This window comes from Sprattus sprattus (assembly GCF_963457725.1).
Source record: "Sprattus sprattus genome assembly, chromosome: 10".
In the NCBI taxonomy this organism is placed as follows: Eukaryota; Metazoa; Chordata; class Actinopteri; order Clupeiformes; family Clupeidae; genus Sprattus; species Sprattus sprattus.
Window position 1 is genome coordinate 25,721,316 of NC_137908.1, and position 22,126 is coordinate 25,743,441.

The window sequence follows — 22,126 nt, forward strand, 5'->3', positions numbered from 1 at the left end:
CCGCCTCTGGCCCCTGAGAACGCCTCCTCCACTCTCTCTGTCAATAAGCCCCTCTCCTTTCGTCAGCTCTCTCCTTTACTCTCTCTGTCTATATTCCCTTCTCCTTTCGTCATCTCTCTCCTTCACTCTCTCTCCTTCACTCTCTCTCTCTATATGCCCCTCTCCCTTTGCTATCTCTCTCCTCGACTCTCCCTCTCCTCTCTCTCCTATATGACTTTGACTTAGAGCTACAGTCCTAACCAGTCTGCACCCTGTTTTGTGGACATGCTCTAGTTCACCTCAGGAACCCTCCCTAACCATCTTTCCACAGGGAGTCCACTGTACGGTTCTTTGGCATGGCCCGTGGAGACACTGGAACCCTTCTCAGGAACAGAAGAACTACAGAACATAGAACATTTCTAACTAACCCGGGGTGGTCATCAATCAGGTCATTCTAACGGCTGGTATAAGGAACTGTGCGTGTTCTGAAACTTTTGGTGTCTAACTGGTCCTTCTGAGGCAGTTCTGTTATGTGAGACTTCAGAAAGGTCAGAGTTCCGCTTCAAGATCAGAGCTGATTAAAAGGGTTGCCCACCCCTGGAAGAGCAGACCAAACTTTGATGCAGGGTGAGGGAGCTGATGTGTGGCTTGAAACTTTGGTCACTTTGTGTTTAAATGACAGTTACTATGTAATGTTTAGAGAAACAAATGTTTTGACATGTTATTGCACAGATTACTGTATGGTCTTGATGATTAGAATAGAAAGACATGAATAGAAACGTAGAATAAAGATATAACCTGTGAGTTTGAGTGTATGCAACCCATAACAGCTTTTTACTGAGACTCAAAGCCCAGTTTAGATGGACTCTCTCCAAAATGATGGTTCTGATGAAGTATTATAGAATGGCTTCTATGACAGCTAGAGCATATATTTTCAGAAGAAGTTCAGAAAAAAACAGGCATAACAATGTTTCAAGACAAATGTGTGCAAATATTCTCATATTGGATCACATATGGATTAAGGGGATATATCATTTTACGGGTTTCTTGTGCAAAAATAAGCCATTCATTATTACAGAGGTACCTCAATATCTGTACAATACCAAGGAAGGACTAGAATATCATTGCAGCATGTACACCAACAGAAAGTTTTATGTGAATTCAAATGATTTTATACACAGTGCATTGTTCGGCAATTACATTATATACAGTACAATACAATTTCAACACAATTTAAGACATGGTCTATGTATAAAGCATGTTACCTCATATAAAAGTATGCATAATTAATGGTTCACACAAGATTATGTGACATTTTTATATTTGCAGGAGAATACATTTCAAGTTACCCTTTGGTAGTCTGACTCCTTTATTGTGTGATGACTGAACACAGTTAATGTACAATGGCATGACCGCACAGAGTGCCCCCATGGTGGCGTTTGCCACAGCTACCTCTCATTATCCTGTCCTTCCAGACGGGATTGTTTCACTGTTTTGACTTGGGAGTTGTAAAGCTTCTCTCGACTATAGACTAATCAATTTCGATCTACGGCACCTGCTAACTGTTAGACATCTTCTCTCTATCCATTCCTGCTTTCTATTTCTTTCGTTTTTTTCCCCGGACATTCCGGATCACAACCAAACGTTCCGTCCACTCCGCCACCACCTGCTGTTCTGGAGTCGGATCAGAAGCGGACTGACTGAGTCCTCACCTGGTCAGAACACAGGGAGCTGGCACCGTGCTTAGACTGCTAGTAGAGGGTCTGCCAGCCACCCCTCTCCAGGAGAAACTGCTACAAATACATGTGGACATATATCCACTGTTCTTATTGGTTCTCCAGGTACTTTCAGCGCCAGGCCTTCCCTCATGGAGTTCCCTTGTGCGGTTTAGTTCACACAGCTTGCCTGAGTTTCAAAGCCAACAGTGCTTTGCGTCGGTTGGCTCGTGTTGGTGATCACATGACCCCCGCTTGACGCACAGTGAAAATTACAACACTTTTAATTGTGTGGTTTTCTTTCTGTGTGTGTGTGCAACAGGATGTGTTGTTTAATTATCGACATTCCTTTCAAAACAACTTTAAGCAAACTAACAAGAAGCAGCAGTCCCACCCTCCTGCTTATAATATAACCCCCCCCCCCCTCACACGAACACACACACAGACCCCTCCACAACCAGCCCCCCCCCCCCCCCCCCCCAACCTCAGCCTTTCCAGTCCATGGCCCAAACAAGCCTCCACTAATAATCAGGGACAGCTGTTCCTTTTGGGAGGAGAGATTCCCTTTCAGTGCTGTCCTGGCGCATCAACAGGAGTGTACACAAGGGTCAAGCAGAAGAAGGCCGCTGCTCCATACTGACCACAGTCCAAAGAAATGTCTTGAGTGCCATTAAGTCCACGTCCAGCGTAAAACAACAGACAGACACTGTCCTTCTGTGGAAACCATGGCACGAGGCTAATCTGGTTCAATCTGTGTGTTTTTCTCTCCGCAGCATGCTGCTTCCTGATGTGCAGCATGTTTTTTTTTTTTTTTTTGTATCTACAAGGAGTTCATCAAAGATCCAAGGGTCCCTCTTGCCACCTACCTGGCACAGATGCATCATGGGAATGAGGACGAGGAGGGGGTGTCAGTGGCATCCGCAGGCCCTGACCACCATGTTGCGATACTTCTTGAGAATGACGTTGGAGCTGTCATCAAAGTAGAGCACAGAGATGCCATGGAGTTGGGTGGGGGCGCAGCAGGGCTTGGGCACGGTGTCTGGGTTTATAAAGTGAACCTAAAACAGAGAGAGACAATAAACAAATGTTAAAGATCATGGACATAACTGAATATTGAAACAGATAGTTTTAATTCACTATTTATTTATTTACTTTAAGAAATAAAGATAGCACCTATCTAAATCCATGTCGGGAAAGTGAGCTCTGTATTATAATTAATTTATATGATTAAAACAGTCAGGAGCTCAGTAAGCCTATAGGATCTGTTATTATTCCATCTGCCAGAGTTTGCTTGCCAACGCACCGGGGACGAATGAATAACAGAATCAAACGTCTCAGTGGTTCTCACCAGTGTCTGCACAATGGCATGGTTGGTGGCGTTCATGTAGGAGTTGAGAGGGAAAGCGCACTCTCCGTCACAGTAGTACGCCGCGTAGCCCTCTGGGGCGATGATCCAGTCCTGTGTGACATGTTATTGTTATTTACCCACCACTATTAGCCCCTACCATTACAGTGCATAGAATAAGGTGAAATTACAGCACTATGAATGAGTTACTTGCTTTATTTGTACTAAACAAGATCCATCTTATACCAGAAATAATTGGAAGTAATAATTATAGCATGTTGTTGATGTTAATTGGTGTCAGAAATGAAGAGTCTTCTCACCTGCCATCCTAGGTCTCTGAAGCTGACGTAGAGCTCGTGCTTCTTACAGCCCTGTTTCTGATCAGGGCTAAGGGTCTCTGCGTAGCGGGAGAAGAGAGCATTATTAAAACCTGGATGAAAAACAGGTACCGTGTCTACTTCACTACGTGGTGATGTGTGGAGGACTACAGTGGGAAAATGCTTTAGGGGTTTATTGACACCAGCTGCTTTGCAGTATTTATATCAACTGAGACAGGTACTGAGAAAAACACCGCTCTTCTCATGGCCTCTGTGTGTGTCTCACTGTGTGCTTGGACAGTCAGAAGAACTTTTTATCTCATGAATAAAACACTTCAGTATATCATTCAGAATGTAACTAGCCTACGTTAGGCTTTGGGGTTTTTGGTGTAGCAACTGACCTTGTGAGGGCAGTATATGACACCTGTACAGATATCAGCATGTATTCAAAATATATGGAAAAATTAAGGCATTCCCATAGATGCTTAAAATTATTGTATAACAATTATATACTGTAACATTTCATACATACTGTATAAGGCATGAATGTCAGTTTGAAAAACCTGTCAAGCTTGTCTTGACTCATGGCTTAATATTTTGACATAAATATGAATGTTATTTGGACGAACCTGCTGCTGCAGCCTCTGCGAGTTTAAGAGCCTCCTGGCTGCCACCGCCACCGTCAGCGGAGCTGGAGCCGGCCCTGGAGCTTGAGCCGGCGGCCGAGCCCTTGTGGCCCTTGGAGCGGTTGCCGTGGCGCTGCTTGTGGCCTGAGGTGGAGCGCACACCCCGGAGGTGCACCGTTGTGGCCTTGAAGAAAGCCACCATGAAGGGCTGCTTGTTACGGGGTCCGCTGCTGCCCACCAGTCCTGCGCTGCGCAGGTTCACACTTTGGCCTGCATGGGGAGACAGTGAGGCTTCATGGTCAGTCACACTGTTCTGACAAGAGCAGACTAATCAGGCTAGAGCTCAAATCTATCAGCTTTTTTGTGTTCTTTTTCATTTCTTGTTTTTCAAATGTTTTTACCATGGTAGAAACTATGAAACTATTGGTTTAATGACACACGCCAAAATGGCACATAACTAAATTAAAGGACATTCTCAACTCATTATCATTTTGGCATTGTGTACTTCTACGCAGCTTCTTTAAGATCCATGAAGCTCAGTTGTCAATTCTGACTCACCCTCCACCCCCTCCAGGACCAGTTGCAGGCCCAGGTTCTGGCCCGGGTGCAGAACCCAGAGGTTGCTGGTCACGGTGAGGTCGAACACCAGCCATCCCTCCTCTTCTGCCCACACCACCCGCGAGTCCAGCAGGAAGAGGTCACCCTCCCTGTGTGATGACAGGAGAAGTGGTCGTGAATACTGGGTTTCACATTGCTGCTATCGGCCTTGCTGTATTACAGTTTAATTAGACAGGGTTTGTGTGGGGAAATTACACCCGTGAACTCAAGATCATCAAGATGAAACTTGGCAGATGGAGAAGACTGGAGGGAGTTTGTCTGAGACAAATATTACGTAACTCGGAGCACAAGCATACCCACACACACACATACACACGTACACACACACACACACACACAAACACTCTCACACAAACACACACACACACACACAAACACACACACACACACACACACACACACATGCACACACAAACACACATACACACACACACACACACAGAGATGGCACCAGGCACAGGAGGTGTGCAAGCAGCGACTCGCTCTACTCTCAACACAGATTGCCCTTATTAAATGCAATGTCTCTTATCACAGATTAAAATTCCAGAGCAGATTCGGGGGCGATAGAGCCCCTCAGGGGCAGATGTGGCAAACAATGAGGCGTTTTACAGGTTGAATTACAGGCCCCGGGGCTGCGGCGCTCAGACTGGGTCATTGTCTCCTATCGTCTCGTCGCCTTGGTGTCTGCGACAAGGGCATGGGTGTCTCTGAATGACAAAGGTGTCAGTGTGGGGGCAGGCAGACGACCTGAACTGGGCTGTTATGGCAGGGTGTGTGTGTGTGTGTGGGTGTGTGTGTGTGTTGTGTGTATATGTGTTGTGTGGCTGAGTGTGTGAGTGATCTTGAGGTGGGGCTACATTAACTAATGTAAATTAATATAAATATACATGGTTATATATATATATATATGTAATATAACATAAAAAAACAGAGAGCAGTGAAATGCTGAAATAAAAGTCAGTAGAGGTTTAGTAAAGTTCCCTTACAATGAACCAAGCAATGTGCTAAAACTGAGAGTGAGAAGGGTCCGCTGTTCCAGAGTTGAGGAACACAGACACAAAAGGCGGAGAAACAGGATGTGAGCACCTCTCTGTGTGTGTCTCTCTCTCTATCTCTGTGTGTGTGTGTGTGTGTGTGTGTGTGTGTGTGTGTGTGTGTGTGTGTGTGTGTGGTAGTATTAATGGTGATAAAGTATGGGGTAGAAGTAGGAAGATGTGGGCAGTCTTTACAGATGGCGGAGCCCCGAGCCTGCAGGAGAGCGTGGGCAGCACTTTGTCCTGGTAATTGACGGTAATGACTTTGTAAAACGCTGCTCACCGTATGGAGAGCAGGAGACCACACTGTAAATCAAAGGCAGGAATTCTAGGGGAGTAACCGGTGCTGTCCGCACACTGTCAGCCGCTTCTGTCACTAAACGCACATCCTCTCCACCTCCAGACAAAACACTCAGCATGGGTGGCTCAACAGCCCTGAGCTCTTTTACCTCCTCCATGTGTACATGTGTCGATCGGTCTAAACACCATTTCAAATGGATGTCGAAAAACACAAGATATGATAAACACAATACTAAGCACAGGTGTGTGCGAAAGGGCAAAATAGCTCAAGTGTAATGAATGAAACGATTATGTGATCATACCTGTCTGGGTGTCGTTGTAACACCTGGTAGACACTGACACGGAAGGTCTCGTTCTCGTAGCGCTCCTGGACGAAGTCCTTGTATATGCGGAACTCGGCGGCCGTGACGGACTCACCCTCGGGGATGCGGGACAGGTCAAAACGGAACTCCCTCTGGTGCCTCTGGCCAGGGGGGACCTCCAGATCTGGCTCCACTGGGAGAGAGAAGAGGATGGAGAGAGCAAGGAAGAGAGAGAGATAAGAGGGTGAGAAGAGGATGGAGAGAGCAAGGAAGAGAGAGAGATAAGAGGGTGAGAAGAGGATGGAGAGAGCAAGGAAGAGAGAGAGATAAGAGGGTGAGAAGAGGATGGAGAGAGCAAGGAAGAGAGAGAGATAAGAAGACAATATTTGAAACCAACTAAATATATCCATCATATCATCAGTCAAAAACAAGCTCTCCTCAGTAATTTTTTTGACTACTTTGCTTTTGAGTCATTACAATTGTTTACTATTAGCTCCCTCACACACGTCTCTTCTCCAAACAGAGCCACACTATGCCAAGAACGAGAGGGGAAGAAAGATGAAAAGGCAATAAAGAGAGAGGGACAAAGAGAAAGGAAAGCAGCAAGGATGAGGACCCATGAGAGAGACAAAAAAGGGCAGCAAAAGAAAGAAAATTAAATAATATTTAAGATGCAGATACAGAAAAGGGGAGAGAAGGAGGCAGAAAAATACAAGAACTAGTATCAGGTGAGCGGGTGGGCAGGGTGAGGAACGCTAGAGAGATACAGGAAGAGAAACAATGTGGAAAAGAAAATATAATAGACAATCATCACCAGGAAAACTTTTCACGGCTGACATACTGGAGAGACCGGGTGTTGTCACAGCACAGAACACTATTCTATGATTCTCTCTAGGAGGTCTCCCCTGTACCATGGCATCTCCGTTCTTACAGACATTCCACTGCATCAAACTGTCAAGCTCTGCCCATTTTAACAGGCCCCTGACGCTGATTACTGCAGCCACATCAATGTGTCGAAAAAAAAATGTTTGCCTCCACAAGAGCCTGATTGATCCCAGTAGCAGGGGCTCCTGTCCACATGAAGTAGGGCTCTAGTTGAGGGGGGAAACCACACTCCGGGCTCTAACCCGGCCTGGACTTAAATCGCACACATGTGGCGACCACAAGAAAAGCTCTATTAAAACACTTGCCCGGAAGCTTCTGGTACCCTGCTCACAGACACATTGAATCGCTATGTTTGCGGTGGGCGAGGTGAAATGATGTGGGTTGCTCACTCACTAGAAGTCATTTGTGTGTGTGTGTGTGTGTGTGTGTGTGTGTAAGAGAGTAGGCTTGCCCCCCCCCCCCCCCCCCCCTTTACATTTTGCGTTTTTGGCTCTGTCCTAAACTGCACTCCACATAATTGCAGCTCTTAAGGCAGTGCTTGGAGAAAGAAAAACTCTGAGCTGACATCTTAACTGTCAGACCCCAGCATCTCCCCTGGTCACCAAGGAAATTAAGACCAACATTGTGTTTTCAGTTGCCTCATTTTCACTTCGCAATTTTTACTGCATATTCCTTGGTATTTATCTAGTTAAGCCTTTAGATTGACTAGACCACCCAGCAAGTGCTCCGAAAATATACATTGTTTTGGACAGGGCAGATACGCCTAGTCTAAAGTGATATCCTTTGTGGTTTGCAAAGCGAAAGCAACAACAAATAAAAACATGATGTCAGATGAGCATTCAACAAACGCCCCGCGCACAGTGTGAGCGCTGGCACAGCGACCTCCCCCTCCAAACAACCTGGAGCTCCTCGCGCTCTCAGACTTTCCACAGAGATGGTGGCGGGAGCCCGAAACGTTTCCTGCAGGTTTCCAGCGATGGTGTTTTTATAGCGTTACCCAATCTGTTTGTCCTTGGAAAGCGCGCCGAGGTCTCCAAAGCAACGGGGGTGACTTCCCACACCAGAGGTGTTCGGAGAGGGCCGATGATTACCCTCCTCACACTCATCCTGCCCACGAGCGGCCACTCATGACATCATATCCCAGTGATGTGAGCTTGTTGTTGCCCCGAGCTTCGGGGAGCACCCTGCCAGTGAGGCGGGAGCAGGGGTTGGGGAACCTACCACTCTGAGCTAAGTGCATTCTGAAGGCCGCGAGTCATTTGTTTGACCGCAATTAAACACTGGAAAGAAGGCAGGGGGAGTTTTATGAAGGCAATAATTGCTTGTAAGGATTGGGAATGTTTATGTTGAGGACCATTAGAAGCAGAGATCAGCATTCAGATATGCAAACATCATCCAGACGCAACATTTCAATAAATGTCCTTCTACCCCAAGCTCGGACTTGGAAGCTCCAAGCTCGGAAATGCAGGAGGGTGTTATCGCTCAGCTACGGTCAATGGCCTCGTTTAAAAAAAAAAAATCCCATTTTACGTCAGCGAGTCGAGCAATAATGCAATGGTTGTGTAGATGATAATGGTGGCATATAAATGAAAGCGATGAAAGTTAATTTAAACGTCTGTCTGTGTCCTCAATAAATCGTTAGCTGCTATCACCTGAGAGCAGCCATTTCTTGATTTCAGTGAACGATTAAATGGGAATTAAAATCAGTTAATGACTGTAATGCAGTTATTTCAACTCCCCATTACCCTGTAAGGGCTAATGTTACAACTAATGTATTGTAACAGAAAGAGGAACTACATACCTTTCCTATATAGCCTACACTTTTGATTCAGTTGACAAATCACTCAGGATTCTGTGCAGCAGAGAATGATGTTGGGGTGTAATGGATTTTAAATAGTAAAAAGTGAAAAACAACAGAATGTATTGAAAAGGTATTGTTGAGACAACGTGGAATCGTTTTAGAAATGGAAACATTTGGTAACCACAGAGTCCCTTAGTCCTTGTATACAAATCCTGAGGTAAAAATGCCCTGCTCTAATTCTAAGCATTATGCACACTGGAATTGTATATTTATACGTTTATTTTGACAATGCTTGGATGGAATTCGACAACATTACACATTACCATCATAAAATAATTTAATCCAGAAGTTAAGCCTTGTATAGTAAACTTTGCACTTCCTTTTGCGTAAATCTCCCTCAGTATGCTCTTACTTCAACATTTCACCAATTAAAGCCCACTGAAAGAGAAAAAGGACAAATGCGCTCTCACGAGAGGTTGTGAAAATAATTGGAGGAATAATCTGGTTTAAAAAATGGAGGAGAAAATCTCTTGTGAGATCTCCTTACACTCTGCTCAATCAGCTTAGCATCACAAACAGGTGGATTTCCGTATTGTTTGCTTTGACTACAGGCCTTCCTTTCGGGGTTTAGGAACCAAATGAAGAACGTTGGAATACATTTTCACCCAATATGCTCATCTCATTCATCATTTCCAATAAATATCCTCAGGAGTAGAACGATATTATGACTATTAAGGCTGTTTCAACTTCCCAAGTGCAGCAGGTACAACTACAGAGGAACCGAAAATCCACAGAGTAACTGTGATGGCCTGGTGCACCCGAACTGACTGACTAAATGTAACGATAAGCTAAACCCTTATGTCACTGCAGCATAGACTGCTTTGCTGTCAAACTGCATATGTAATAAAGGCTAAAACCAGGTCACAAAGCCACACTACCCAGGTTATATGATAGGTGGACTGCAGTGACCACAGCTATGTCTTTTTGAAACCATTTATTAGTGGGCGCTGATAATTTTGCCTAGCAAGCGCAAGGAGTATGCTTCCTTTCAAATGTGCACATAAAAGTCAACATCTCATCCTCTCGAGGGGAAAATGTTATGAGGAAACACAAACGAGGTGGGCCGCGATCTACACGGGTGTGACATACGCCTAAAAACAAGAGCGCAAACACAGCAGGATTTCAGGAAAGCAAAGCATGTGAGTGGAGAGAGCTAGAGGTCTTTGGATGTTACCCTCTAGAAGTTATGAGGGCTAAGGAAATACCTTAATTCAGTGTGGTCACTTCCAAGGCCTGTCAGCACTGACTCAGGCTTCAGTATGGCTGACACAAGGCCGTCAATCAAAAGAAAGGCCACATTCTCCAAAACGACTGGTACAGCACATCAGTGGATTTTTTTCCTCACTTAGTTTGCCATTATCCTGACTGATGGTTCACCATCAGTGAAAACAGCATGAATGTAACATCTCTGCAACTGAGGGCAGAACTTCGTACAGGAGAAGAGTCTCTCAAAGAGAGGATCGGTGCCAGATATGGGCCTGGGTCTGTTTGAGAGCCAGCTGTCTATGTGGGACTGACACTGGAAAAGGAGCCCTGGCTCACCTCGGTGTCTTGAGGTTTCTGTCGAGTGAAACCAGGCCCGTGGGGGTGCTTTCCAAGGGAAACAAAGGCAGGATTTGGGTTTAATAAACCTAATAATGTCCGAGGAAGTCCCTGTTCGCTCACGCCCCTGTGGACACATAAGCACACTCAAACAGCCCAAATACACACACACACACTCCGAAATACACTATTTGACATTGGAGATTGCATTCTCTCCACATATTCTCTGCCCGTCATTTATGTGCACACACACCACCTTTTCTCTACATCTCATGCAGCCCATACACACACACTTTTGCACTCTCTCTTTACCCATCACATTTTCTCTCCCTCTCACGCGCACACACACACACACACAGGCCAAGAATAAGCTATCTGAAGTAATAAAGTGGGTGTTTAGATGGAGTATCTGTGTCTCTATCTCTCGGTCAGCTTGTCCTGCCCTCCGAGGGCTTTAGAAATGCCTCTCCAAATCCTAGTCATGCGAAGCAAAGCCACGCTAAATCCTGCTTTGAAGGGATTCCCAAGAAATCGGATACAGGCTTGTTGTCATAACATTTGCTGCGTGGAATGTTGAACAGGTCAATTTACAGAAAAGAGAAAGTCATATTTTTGAAGTCTTAAGAGATCTTGAACTCTTTCTACTACTATAGGTAAGTTAAATTATCCTTCATGTCCAATTAACTGGTGCAAGAAGGACGAACAAACTCAGTGTGTGCATTATATTCACTGTGGTAATAATCTCTTATTTATACCTGGGGTTTTCTTATCTCATAATGGGACATGTTGAAATCCCTAGGCCAGATATTATCACACTCCTTTTAGTGCTTACAGAGATCTCTGAATGTATTTGGTGGTGATGACGAAAACTGCTGAAGAGACTTAAAGGAACCATTACAGATAAGGACTCAAAGACAACTCTGAGCAGAACCAAAGCAATTTCTCTAAATATAATGTTCGATGCAAGTCCGCATAAAATGTGAGACAAGATACCAAACTACACATTGTAATGGTTAGGATAGGATTAGGTTAGTAAGGATTTTTTTTCCAGGTTTTTCGAAACAGACATTTCTGTTTTGTTATTACAAGGTGAACTCGATTGTTCACAGAAACAGATTTAAATTAATTAAGATTAATGATAAACCTGCCGATAATCAGAAACTTACCCAAGTTGACAAAACTCATCACCATATCAGCATCGTTGAGAAAGCGGCTGTCTTGTGGATGTAGTCTGGGAGGATCTGGTGTCGTGAAAACAGGGCTGTAAGGGTACGAGAATCCAAGTTCGTCTTCCCCTGTCGAAATCGCGTTGTACAAATCCAACATGAACATCGGGGCAGCGGTGTGTTTCTCGTAGAGGTTTGGCCGGGGTCGTTGTGGTAACCCGAGGATGGAGAGAATCTCTCGCTGCATTTCTTTGCGCTCGTGGCTCCGCAGACGGCGCTGGATGAAACTTGAATGAATCTCGTTGTCAAGCGTAAAATTGCCGGATATCGCATCAACCACAATGCAGCACCTCCACAAGACCATCAGAAACTGTGCACATCCACACAATAATGGAGACATCTTGTGAATGTTCTGTTAGACACCGGTTATTATCTGTAATTTATCCACGACCTGTTGAGAGCGCACAGCGCTGCTGATGCCAGAGTTTATCTTTCACCTGTTGCTTTACAATCTCCTCGTTATCCACGAAACATTTGAAGTGGTGGATTAAAATACACCTTGCGTTTGGGCATGTATAGTCTTCTCTGGGCCTCGGTTGTTTCTGCCACTCGTCCTGGGACACCGGTATAAGGACAGCTTTCTGTGCTGACAGACCACTTTTAAAGAGGAGGGTCGGTAACCTACCGTGTGGGTGGGGCACAAGGCTTTCAGTGGAAGAGTGATGCCGTAATGAGTGGCTGAACACCGGTTGGGGCGGAGGTGAGAATTCAGTTCATTCATAATTATTTGACTGAGGACCTTTTTCTAATGGTTAACGTTTTATGCCTTATGCCTTTACTTACTGAATCTCTGGAAATAGCCTACATCAAAATAAAAAAAATAGATAAATATGCACATAAACTGACCACAATTATATTAAAGTTTCGAAGGAACTAACCAATCAACCATGTGGACACTGTACTGTGTTCCTCTACCATAACAATAAGACTTCAATAAGACTTCGACATGATCCCCAAGTCTGTTGTGTAAGACCCTCTGTCCTGCTGTGATGTCTCGCTGCATCTTCGGGTCCCTGTCCCAAGATCACCCATGACCCCTGCACCAGCTTGCTAAAGTAAGCAGCCCCTATAACTGGTGGCCGGACATCTCACCATTTGTCTATCAATTAGACTAGTCTGTCCGAAAAGTTCATCTCCCCAGAACAAAAGAGTTGAAAGGCAAATCATTCTCTTAAGAGGCTATGGAACTCCACTAGATACTGTGATTGATTGACCCTAATGAGACAGAGTTAACAGACATAGAGGGAAATGACAAACTTTAAAGTGGGTCAATGGGCCACCTTAAGCCAATGTTTCCTGGTGACATGAGATACAAAATGTGTCCACTATCTATGCCGACATGAGCACAGAGGTGAAGGTTGATTGTGAATCAGAGCTGGGGAATCAGGAGATGGATGGTAGTCACCTTTGAGATAACTATTGCCTATAAACAAAAATACCAGTCAAAATATTTGAATAATTAGGGATTATGCAGCAGAGGTGGTCTGCTTGCATTCAGAAAACAGACTGATGGATAGATCAGATTGATCCTGAAGTGTGTGAAACCTCCAGGAACAACAAACATGAAGCCTTCAGCCTGCCAACCACAGGCTGATCCCATGATCGAGACACCGTGGCCTCTGTTTGACGAGTTTAACTTTTATTGTTTGGATGTTTTGACATGGTCGAGGAGAAAGGCCTTCTAATTATCCTTAATCCTATCACTCACAGTGCTGTGGTCAGAAGGCTGACCCCCCACCCCCAAACACTTTGACACATGTGTCACCCCCTCCCCCTTAATCCCTCTCCCTCTCAAACCTTTCCAAACCCCATACCTCAATCGGCACATTCTTAAGAATAAGGTCTGCTCTCAGAACCTGAGGGCTTGCAATATTCTGTGTAGGGCTGAATCTGTATAACAAATCAAAATTGTCATTTTAAATTTGATGTGATTCGACAAGGTACATTGTATCTTAACTAATTTGGAATTACTTTACTGATTTGGCATTACTTTCCTAATTTGGAATTACTTTACAATATAGGCCTCTTTTCTTAAACCAAGGGCAAACTGTAAATGGCCAAAAGTATGAAATAAAGAAAAACCTAAATGTAGTTATTAAATGGAAAGGACCTTTTGTACCACAAACTCATTCATATATTTGGGAGAAGTCCTGGCGTCTCTGACAAACTTGCCCCTCAATATCTCACATGCAAATTATCTCTTGACGAGGTTGAATTGCCACAATCTGAGCTGTTTTCATTTACATCACAATTGTTACAGCCATTTATCAAGAGCTAATGGGGGGATCAGCCCTCATCAAACACAGAATTTACTGCCCACAAACAAAGACCTTATGGTTGTTCGTGGCTGGAATGGGCCATCCTTGGGTGCATGGTTAACCAACGGGTCACATGACCAGGGAGGTGCTAACTGCACGCTGATTGCAGTGACCTGTGACACCAGGTGTACCTAGCACACAGGTGAACATGTTCCTAAAGGGCTATTTGCAGTGGCTGTTCAAATGTTGACCGTGTACTTTCTAAACTGAGGTGAAATGATTGCTCTTGATGTGGGTGATTTAAATTATGCTATGCATAATATGTCAGCACATATGGGCGTGCATGTTTCAGGATGTTTATATTTGCATTTCACCATATAGCAAATCCTTCTATCCAAAGTATTTTTGAAGAAACAGTGAATCCATTCATCTTGCTTAAGGTTGCTCATCCTGGGACAAGACCCTGTGACCTTAGAATATATAACCATCTCCACCATACATTCACAGCTCATTTTTTCCGGTTTAAGTCCTAGCCATCTAATTTGTGGGTGAGTTCGTTTAGTCTGTTGATGTGGTTCATTGCCATGATGCCATGAATAATGCAGTGGTATGGGGCTATGTGATGCACAGGGGGTATTCAGTGGCCATGTGTATGCCAGAGCTTCCCCTGGAAAAAGTGGTGCCATATTGGGTGCTAGTTGCCGCAACTACAGAGGGCTCTGTGGTGATTCAGAATGCACTGGTACTGAAAATGTCTCTGTTTAAAAACCTGGACCGCAACGCTGAAATAACTCGAGGACTATATTTAGATGTAAGGCTATATTTTTGTATAGTTATAAAAAACTCTCACTCATACATACACACAGACAGGCAGACACACCTTCTCTCTCATCTTAAAATGTGTTTGGTGGGTGTAATGCACAGTACGAGTGTAGACCTCATTCCAAGAACCAAGCTATTAGTCAGGTGGAATCCACATCAAACTTTCTGTACATTTTAAACTGCATTCTTCCATAAAGACCATGGATTCCAGCAGTCAAGGGTATTACAGTACATTGTATACAGTATGCCACCAGCTAAGAAAGCGAGAAAAACTTTTCAGCCTGGAAAAGTCTACCATTACTTTTATTTGGTTTGTAATAGGTGCCCTTGATTGCATATCAAGTCTTAATACAACATTTTTTTCTTAGATATCAATGGATTTGAACTAGAAGCAGTATAAATAGTGATTTAAACGTCTCCTCCCTGACTGAACACAGTTCATCTTTCTCAAACCTGAATAAGTACAAAACACGTGACGCATTGCTAGTTTATTGAACAGCAATGCCCTCTACCGGAAACACTAAAGACTGCAGGTTAAGATACTTTGTCATCGGTCCCTCCCTTTATTGATTTTCCTCTGACCGCCGGATTTGTTGTCAGCTGAAAACTTCACACACATTTTGAGAGAAACAAACTTTACACGTTTTCAATACCACACCTAAGTACCAAAAGCTGCAGATCACAGATTAATTCAGAGAAGTGGATCTGGTTTAAAACCTCTAGCTTACTAGTCTACTTTAGTTGATTTCAGACATTAATGTCTAAACTTTCGCTGAAATGAGTCGGGAAGACTGGGTTCTGTTCTGCCTGAAATCAACATTCAGGAGTCAAGATCGGGCGCAAGAATGGGAGACAGAATTCTCCAGAGACAGGATTCTCCAGTCACTAATTATATTTCGTATGAACAGCTTAATTATTGGTAAATGTTATTATTAATTAGGTGTATTTTAATTATTATTAAGCAACTGATTCATTAACAACTGTGAAAACGTCATTTAAAGTAGCACCAGAGACGGGCTCTGGCTCTGGAAACATGGTCCGAAAGGTCTTCGGAAACTACATGTCCCGTGTGTGAGGAATGAAGACGCATGCGCAAATACTACAACGCATGGTTAAATAGGCGGTTTCCCTTCTCCATCTCTCTTTTCTCAGTCGAACTCTGGCACGCTGTGGTAAGTGACTTGCGTGTCCGTTAGCAAGTAACATGTTTAATAAATCGATTGCAACACCTTTGCATGGTCACCTTCCCGCTGAATACCCTCAAATGTAGTTTCAAATAATGAAACATTTTAGCACTTTAAAAAATCTTAAAGACCGCCTCGGTTAATGTGCCTGGAATAATGCTAGCTAGTGTCTATCATTCCTAGTAACTCGAACACATCAGATGTGTATAGTGCGAGTGATCACTGTGTCTGCTGAGTAAATTACACTCACCAAACCTAACATTGTTTTTGAAGGAATTCAACACGGGTAAACGCCAGGCCTATGTGTGAATGCTAGCATGAAGTTTAGTAAACGTTAGCGTGTCTGCCTAGCAGGCCATTATTATCTGCTTGAGCTTGTTGGCGTGCGGTTTCGAAGTATGTTAACTTGGACTCTGAAGTGAGTGTGCCGCTCTTAGTTAGCATTACTTGACTAAAGGTATTGTGCATTTTCCCCCAGCACGTGTTCCCTTGGTCCAGCCATGTTTAACCCAGGTTCAAGTGGATGGAAGGAAAGTTCAACAACGAAGCGGCTACATGGATCACGGGTAAACATTTTACAGGAATTATTTGCCTTATCATGATTTAGCCTGTGATGATGACCAAAACTTTTTTCCCCAGCTGACCGACTATGTGGACTGCTGTGAAAAAACAAAGCCAAATTTCCTGAATTCAATGCAGCAAACGTCAAGTAAAATGTGTATCAAACAAGATTTGGGTCTTGTCCATTAACATTTTTTTCTTCTCCCTCAGGTATACCCAGTCCTCATATGAGGCCTGCTTGATGACCTGGCAGTTGCACAACCTGTGCTGTGCTGAGAATGCCGGGCTACCTCAGCTGAGATTGGATGCAGTCATGTGGAGGGCTTATTTGTGATGTAAGCATGTTCATTCATCATTATTGAAGCATCGGTTGAGTTGCTGATTGTGATGACTTAAATCTTTTTTCCCCAGCAGATCGACCCTGTTGACCTTACCGAAACTAAGCCAATTTTGTCTGAATTACTAGTTAACAATAAATATTTACATGATCAAGGGTGACGTGTTCTATATCTAATGCATACTTCTACCTTTTTGTATGTTATTATGTAGAAGGGCCTACTGATGGGAGAATGGAAGAACACCAGTGGCATGTCTCACCCAGTTTGTGTGGATAGTTATCTGGAGGGAGTATTTGTGATGTAAGCATGTTCATTCATCATTATGGAAGGTTCTTTTGAGACTTGGTGATTGTGATGACTTAAATCTTTTTTCCCCAGCAGATCGACCCTGTTGACCTTATCGAAACTAAGCCAATTTTGTCTGAATCACCTGTTAGCAATATATTTGCATGATCAAGGGTGATGTGTTCTACATCTAATGCATTCTTCTACCTTTTGTTTTTTTAGTATGGTCTACTGATGGGAGAATGGAAGACCACCAGTGGCATGTCGAGCCCAGTATGTGCGGATAGTCATCTGGAAGGCTTATTCCTGATGTGTAAGCATGTACATTCATCATTATGGAAGGTTCTTTTGAGACTTGGTGATTGTGATGACTTAAATCTTTTTTCCCCAGCAGATCGACCCTGTTGACCTTATCGAAACTAAGCCAATTTTGTCTGAATCACCTGTTAGCAATATATTTGCAAGATCAAGGGTGATGTGTTCTACATCTAATGCATTCTTCTACCTTTTTGTTTTTTTAGGATGGTCTACTGATGGGAGAATAGTAGACCACCAGTGGCATGTCGAGCCCAGCATGTGCGGATACAGTCATCTGGAAGGCTTATTCCTGATGTGTAAGCATGTACATTCATCATTATGGAAGGTTCTTTTGAGACTTGGTGATTGTGATGACTTAAATCTTTTTTCCCCAGCAGATCGACCCTGTTGACTTTATCGAAACTAAGCCAATTTTGTCTGAATCACCTGTTAACAATATGTTTGCATGATCAAGGGTAATGTCGTCTATCTAATGCATACTTCTACCTTTTTTCGTTTTTAGAATGGTCTACTGACGAGAATCGTTGAACACCAGTGGCATGTTGAACAGTGGCGTTATGTGCTAAATGGTAAGCTGAAATAGCTGTGGTTGAGTTGATGGCACTAACAAAATTGTGGCTGAATGATGACAATTTTTTTCCCCCGGCAGACCGACCCTGTTGACTTTGGCTTAATTACAAATGTTAATGTTGTCTAAACACAAATGGATTGAGGTCTGTGTGTACATACCTGGTTTGCGTCTGTGTAACACATTCACTTCTCTTACAGGGAACGGCTGTAGATGACTCCACCAGGCTGTCTGTAGGATGCGGCCATGCCAGTCACCAGGGGACCTTGAGTTTGGACACCAGTGTATTGATGTGGTGGGCGATGCCTCCTGTACTGTAACTTCATCTGATATTTGCAAGACTTTGCACATGTCAATTTACAAAATGTTTACTTTCATATGGGTTATTTCTTTTGTGAATTGCTATCATGCTTGAGGAAAGTAGTGGAATAAAACTTGTTTATAAACCCAAAGGTTGCCTTCTCTTTTGTTTCACCTGATGTATTTACTGTGTATGTGGTATGTTATGACGACTTGACCCATTCTTGATTGGCGGTCAGGTGATCAAAGAGCATTATGATCTCATTGTAAGCACGCTGGCCTTGGAAGCCTTGCCATAAATTGCAGTTAATCGGCAAACGCTTTCATCTGTTTTTCTGTTCAGGATTAGTGCCATTGTCTGGGTCATGTACATGTAGATTAAAAAAAAAAAAGAACCCTAGAAGAAGTCTAGCTCTGCGTTATTGTGTTGAACTACAAAACAATTAGTAAGTACATGGTTTGCACGTCAATTTTGACTGAAAAATGTGAATCATTTATTTTTTTGAGTACGTCACTCGTAATCCCACCCAGAATTACTCTAATGTTTTGAATGCATATGTGTGCACGAGTTAGTCAGGCCTGCGATAATCTCATGCACTGCTATTGGCCGCGGCACATACAAACCGGCTTTAATCCCTTTCAAAGGTTATATAAAGTTGCCAATTTGAGCAGCTGCAGTTGGCTATGCGCATCATCCTCGCAGAGCATCTTGTGGACGCACAACCGTCATCGATGGTCAAGGGTTCAGAGGAAAAACAACAGCAAACAAAATGTTGGTGATAGTTGACCTTGTGTTGATGTTAATAGATTTTACGATTGCTATTTTGTGTGCAGTTGTGCGCACAGTCGTGCGGCCGCGTCTGAAACCCATTGACGGAGAGCTGTGTCTCATCACGGGGGCAGGGGGCGGACTGGGGCGCCTCTTTGCTTTAGAATTTGCTAAAGAGGGAGCCGAGCTAGTGTTGTGGGATTGCAACGCAGAGGCAAACGAGCAGACGGCTAAACTCGTGCGGGAATTGGGGATCAAAGCGCACACGTACACGATCGACCTCTCCAAGCGCGAAAGCATCTACCAGACAGCGGACCGTGTGCGACGCGAAGTGGGTGATGTAACTATGTTGGTAAACAACGCCGGGGTGGTGGCCGGACAAAAGTTTCTGGAGTGTCCAGATGCGCTCCTGGAGAGGACCCTGCTGGTGAACTGCCATGCTCTCTTTTGGGTAAGACACGCGACCCCTAAAAAGAGCAGCTATGCCTTCATCTATTGTATTATTGTGCACCAATACTAAGTATTACTTATGTGTTGCATTACATCATATGAAGACGTCATCAATGTAACATATGACGGAGAGCCTGAATGATACTGTTGCTAAACCTATTCAGTCCTGTTCCATATGTACTGTATAAGTACTTTTTTTTATAATGAATCAGTCCCTTAATTAAAGAGGGAAGAGAGGAGAGGAGTAGTCATGAGAGGAGAGGAGAGAGAAAGGAAAGCACAAAGAAATCGTAACAGCAAATTCCTTGACTGGACACTAATATAGCCAACTCAATATGGCCATAACCCCACCAATTATGTTGGAATGTGATTTGCAGTGTTATCATCTTTTTGTAACTAGAGTCGCATGTTTGCAGTGGATAAGCTGTTTCAGAAAAGCGTCCTTGACTAAAGCATTCATCCACTGACATTTCTGACACTCCACCCCCAGGACATGGAAACACTCACATTAGATCTCTGCATTCTAGGGACACCACATTACATAACCCTGATGTCCTCTTTCACAGATGACAAAGGCTTTCCTTCCTCACATGAAGGCCACGAACCATGGCCACATTGTCACTGTCGCCAGTACCCTTGGACTGTTCACCACAGCTTGTGTAGAGGTAAGGGTTGCTAATTAGAAATGACTGAGCTATTTTGGAGAGAGAAAAGAGCCCTTTGATGTTGGACCTTCATGCTTTCCCTTTTTAATGGCATTTGAGGTCCACTCAGGAGTACCCAGTCTAATTTATACTTCTGTCTCTCTTCTCGCAGGATTATTGTGCCAGTAAATTTGGGGCAGTGGGTTTTCATGAGTCCCTAGCTCACTCTCTCTTGGCTGAGGGGGATCTGAATGGCATCAAGACCACATTGGTTTGCCCGTACATTGTCAACACTGGCATGTTTGCCGGATGCCAGATCAGGTGGGAACTCCAAGCATTTAGCACTTACACATTCAACGGCCACATAAGAGACACATAAGAGACCAAAGACACCTAAGAGTCATTCAAAGGGTTAAAATGGTGCAAGTGCAAGTAAAAAGGATGTGACCTAGACTCTGGGGTGCTAAAAATGTCCATAGAGGAATAGACTCACTGTGACACGGTGACTGTGTGCATCTTTTGACACCCACTGTAAAAACATATTAGAATGATGGATAACAGGGATGTAAAGGGATCCTTATTCACCCTAGTCCTATTTCAAATGTTAACCTCAATATGCATATGAAGTGTGCCAGGAGGCAAGGGTGTATTATGGAATGGTCCTTATGTATGCTCCCTGCAGAGAGGAGTTCCGTGGCCTGATCCCTTCACTGGAGCCTTTGGACTGTGTTCAGCGCTCCATGAGGGCCATCCTGGGGGATGAGACGATGGTGTGCATCCCCAGCATCATGAACCTAGCCATGGTGTCTCGGGCGTGAGTATCATCCCACAAAACCTCCTGTTTGGGCTCCGAAAATGTGGATTACAAAAGGGGAGAAATGGATTAGACATCCAGATTACATGTAAACTGACAAAGGTAGTGGAATTTTTTTTGAAAAGCATCAATCTATTACTTAGAAGTCATATAGAGAGAATATCAGATCCAACTGGATGAACAGCATCACATATATTACTTACAAGCGTGGACGGATTATAAAACCATAGGCCCCTGGGCCTGGACATGTTAAAGGCCCCTTCCCTTCCGGCAGATTTGAGTTTGTGAAAAGGAGGAGTATAGCATGCCGACCACGCCCCCTCCCCCGTGACAATGTTTTGCCATATTCGTCACATGCAAATGACACCGCCCCCTCCCCAGAGACAAAGTTTATTACTGGTAAAAGAGGACGTCTAGTCACCCTACATATAAGCGACTTCACGCGGAGGCACTGGCTTAGGGGCCCCCGTTCGGTAATCCATCCCTGCTTACAAGTCATATAGAGAAAATCAGCTCCAACTGAGAGAAAAGCATCAAATCTTTATATGACTTCTTAGTTACAGAGAATATCTGCTCCAATTGGAAGAACTAGAGGGTTTAAAACACTGCTTAATATTATAAAGTCTGTATATTACCTCATATTTTCCCACTTAACTTGAAAAGCAAGCATTTAGTTTGCAAAAATGTTCTTGTATGTCCAACAGATTGCTTCCTTGGGACGCCAATGTGGTCACATACCGCTTCATGGGAAGCGACAGATGCATGTATCCCTTCCTCCAGGCCAAGCAGCAGCAACAGCAGCAGCAGAAGGACCATGTGGCCAATGGGCATGTGAAATCTGGATGAAGTTTCACCATCACTGCTGGAACGTCAGTCTGTTGGGTTGGGGCCCATGAAGGCCTATGAAGGAGTAGCGATAAGCCGCGGGGGTCTTAAACCATCACCTCTACTGTTGACAGGAGGTGTCCCTCCGAGGTCAGGTCATGGACTTGGATGTTAGTTGCCAAACTAACTGATAACAAGAAACCAGCAATAATACCATTTGTTCTGATCTTATTGTAATGT

The 22,126-nt window shown here is 43.9% G+C and overlaps 2 protein-coding genes and 1 long non-coding RNA gene across 3 annotated transcripts; 2 read left to right on the top strand and 1 right to left on the bottom strand.

The window, feature by feature from the left end:
- Nucleotides 1–2,602: 2,602 nt before the first annotated feature.
- LOC308371273 (bone morphogenetic protein 7-like) lies at nucleotides 2,603–12,471 on the bottom strand (the record flags this gene model as incomplete). The annotated part of the gene is made up of 8 exons (XM_080846119.1): nucleotides 2,603–2,752; nucleotides 3,043–3,153; nucleotides 3,360–3,436; nucleotides 3,986–4,252; nucleotides 4,541–4,689; nucleotides 6,237–6,429; nucleotides 11,691–12,060; nucleotides 12,376–12,471. The coding sequence occupies 8 exons, from the start codon at nucleotides 12,469–12,471 to the stop codon at nucleotides 2,603–2,605; spliced, it is 1,413 nt and encodes a 470-aa protein (XP_080702245.1).
- Nucleotides 12,472–16,491: 4,020 nt separating this feature from the next.
- LOC308371473 lies at nucleotides 16,492–18,527 on the top strand. Its single transcript, XR_013968801.1, has 7 exons — nucleotides 16,492–16,580; nucleotides 16,786–16,910; nucleotides 17,125–17,213; nucleotides 17,421–17,511; nucleotides 17,720–17,812; nucleotides 18,019–18,085; nucleotides 18,285–18,527. It is a non-coding gene; the product is annotated as an uncharacterized lncRNA (long non-coding RNA).
- Nucleotides 18,528–19,154: 627 nt separating this feature from the next.
- LOC308371841 (retinol dehydrogenase 10-like) lies at nucleotides 19,155–21,907 on the top strand (the record flags this gene model as incomplete). Its single annotated transcript, XM_080846842.1, has 5 exons — nucleotides 19,155–19,604; nucleotides 20,170–20,268; nucleotides 20,420–20,568; nucleotides 20,930–21,061; nucleotides 21,766–21,907. The coding sequence occupies 5 exons, from the start codon at nucleotides 19,155–19,157 to the stop codon at nucleotides 21,905–21,907; spliced, it is 972 nt and encodes a 323-aa protein (XP_080702968.1).
- Nucleotides 21,908–22,126: the final 219 nt, after the last annotated feature.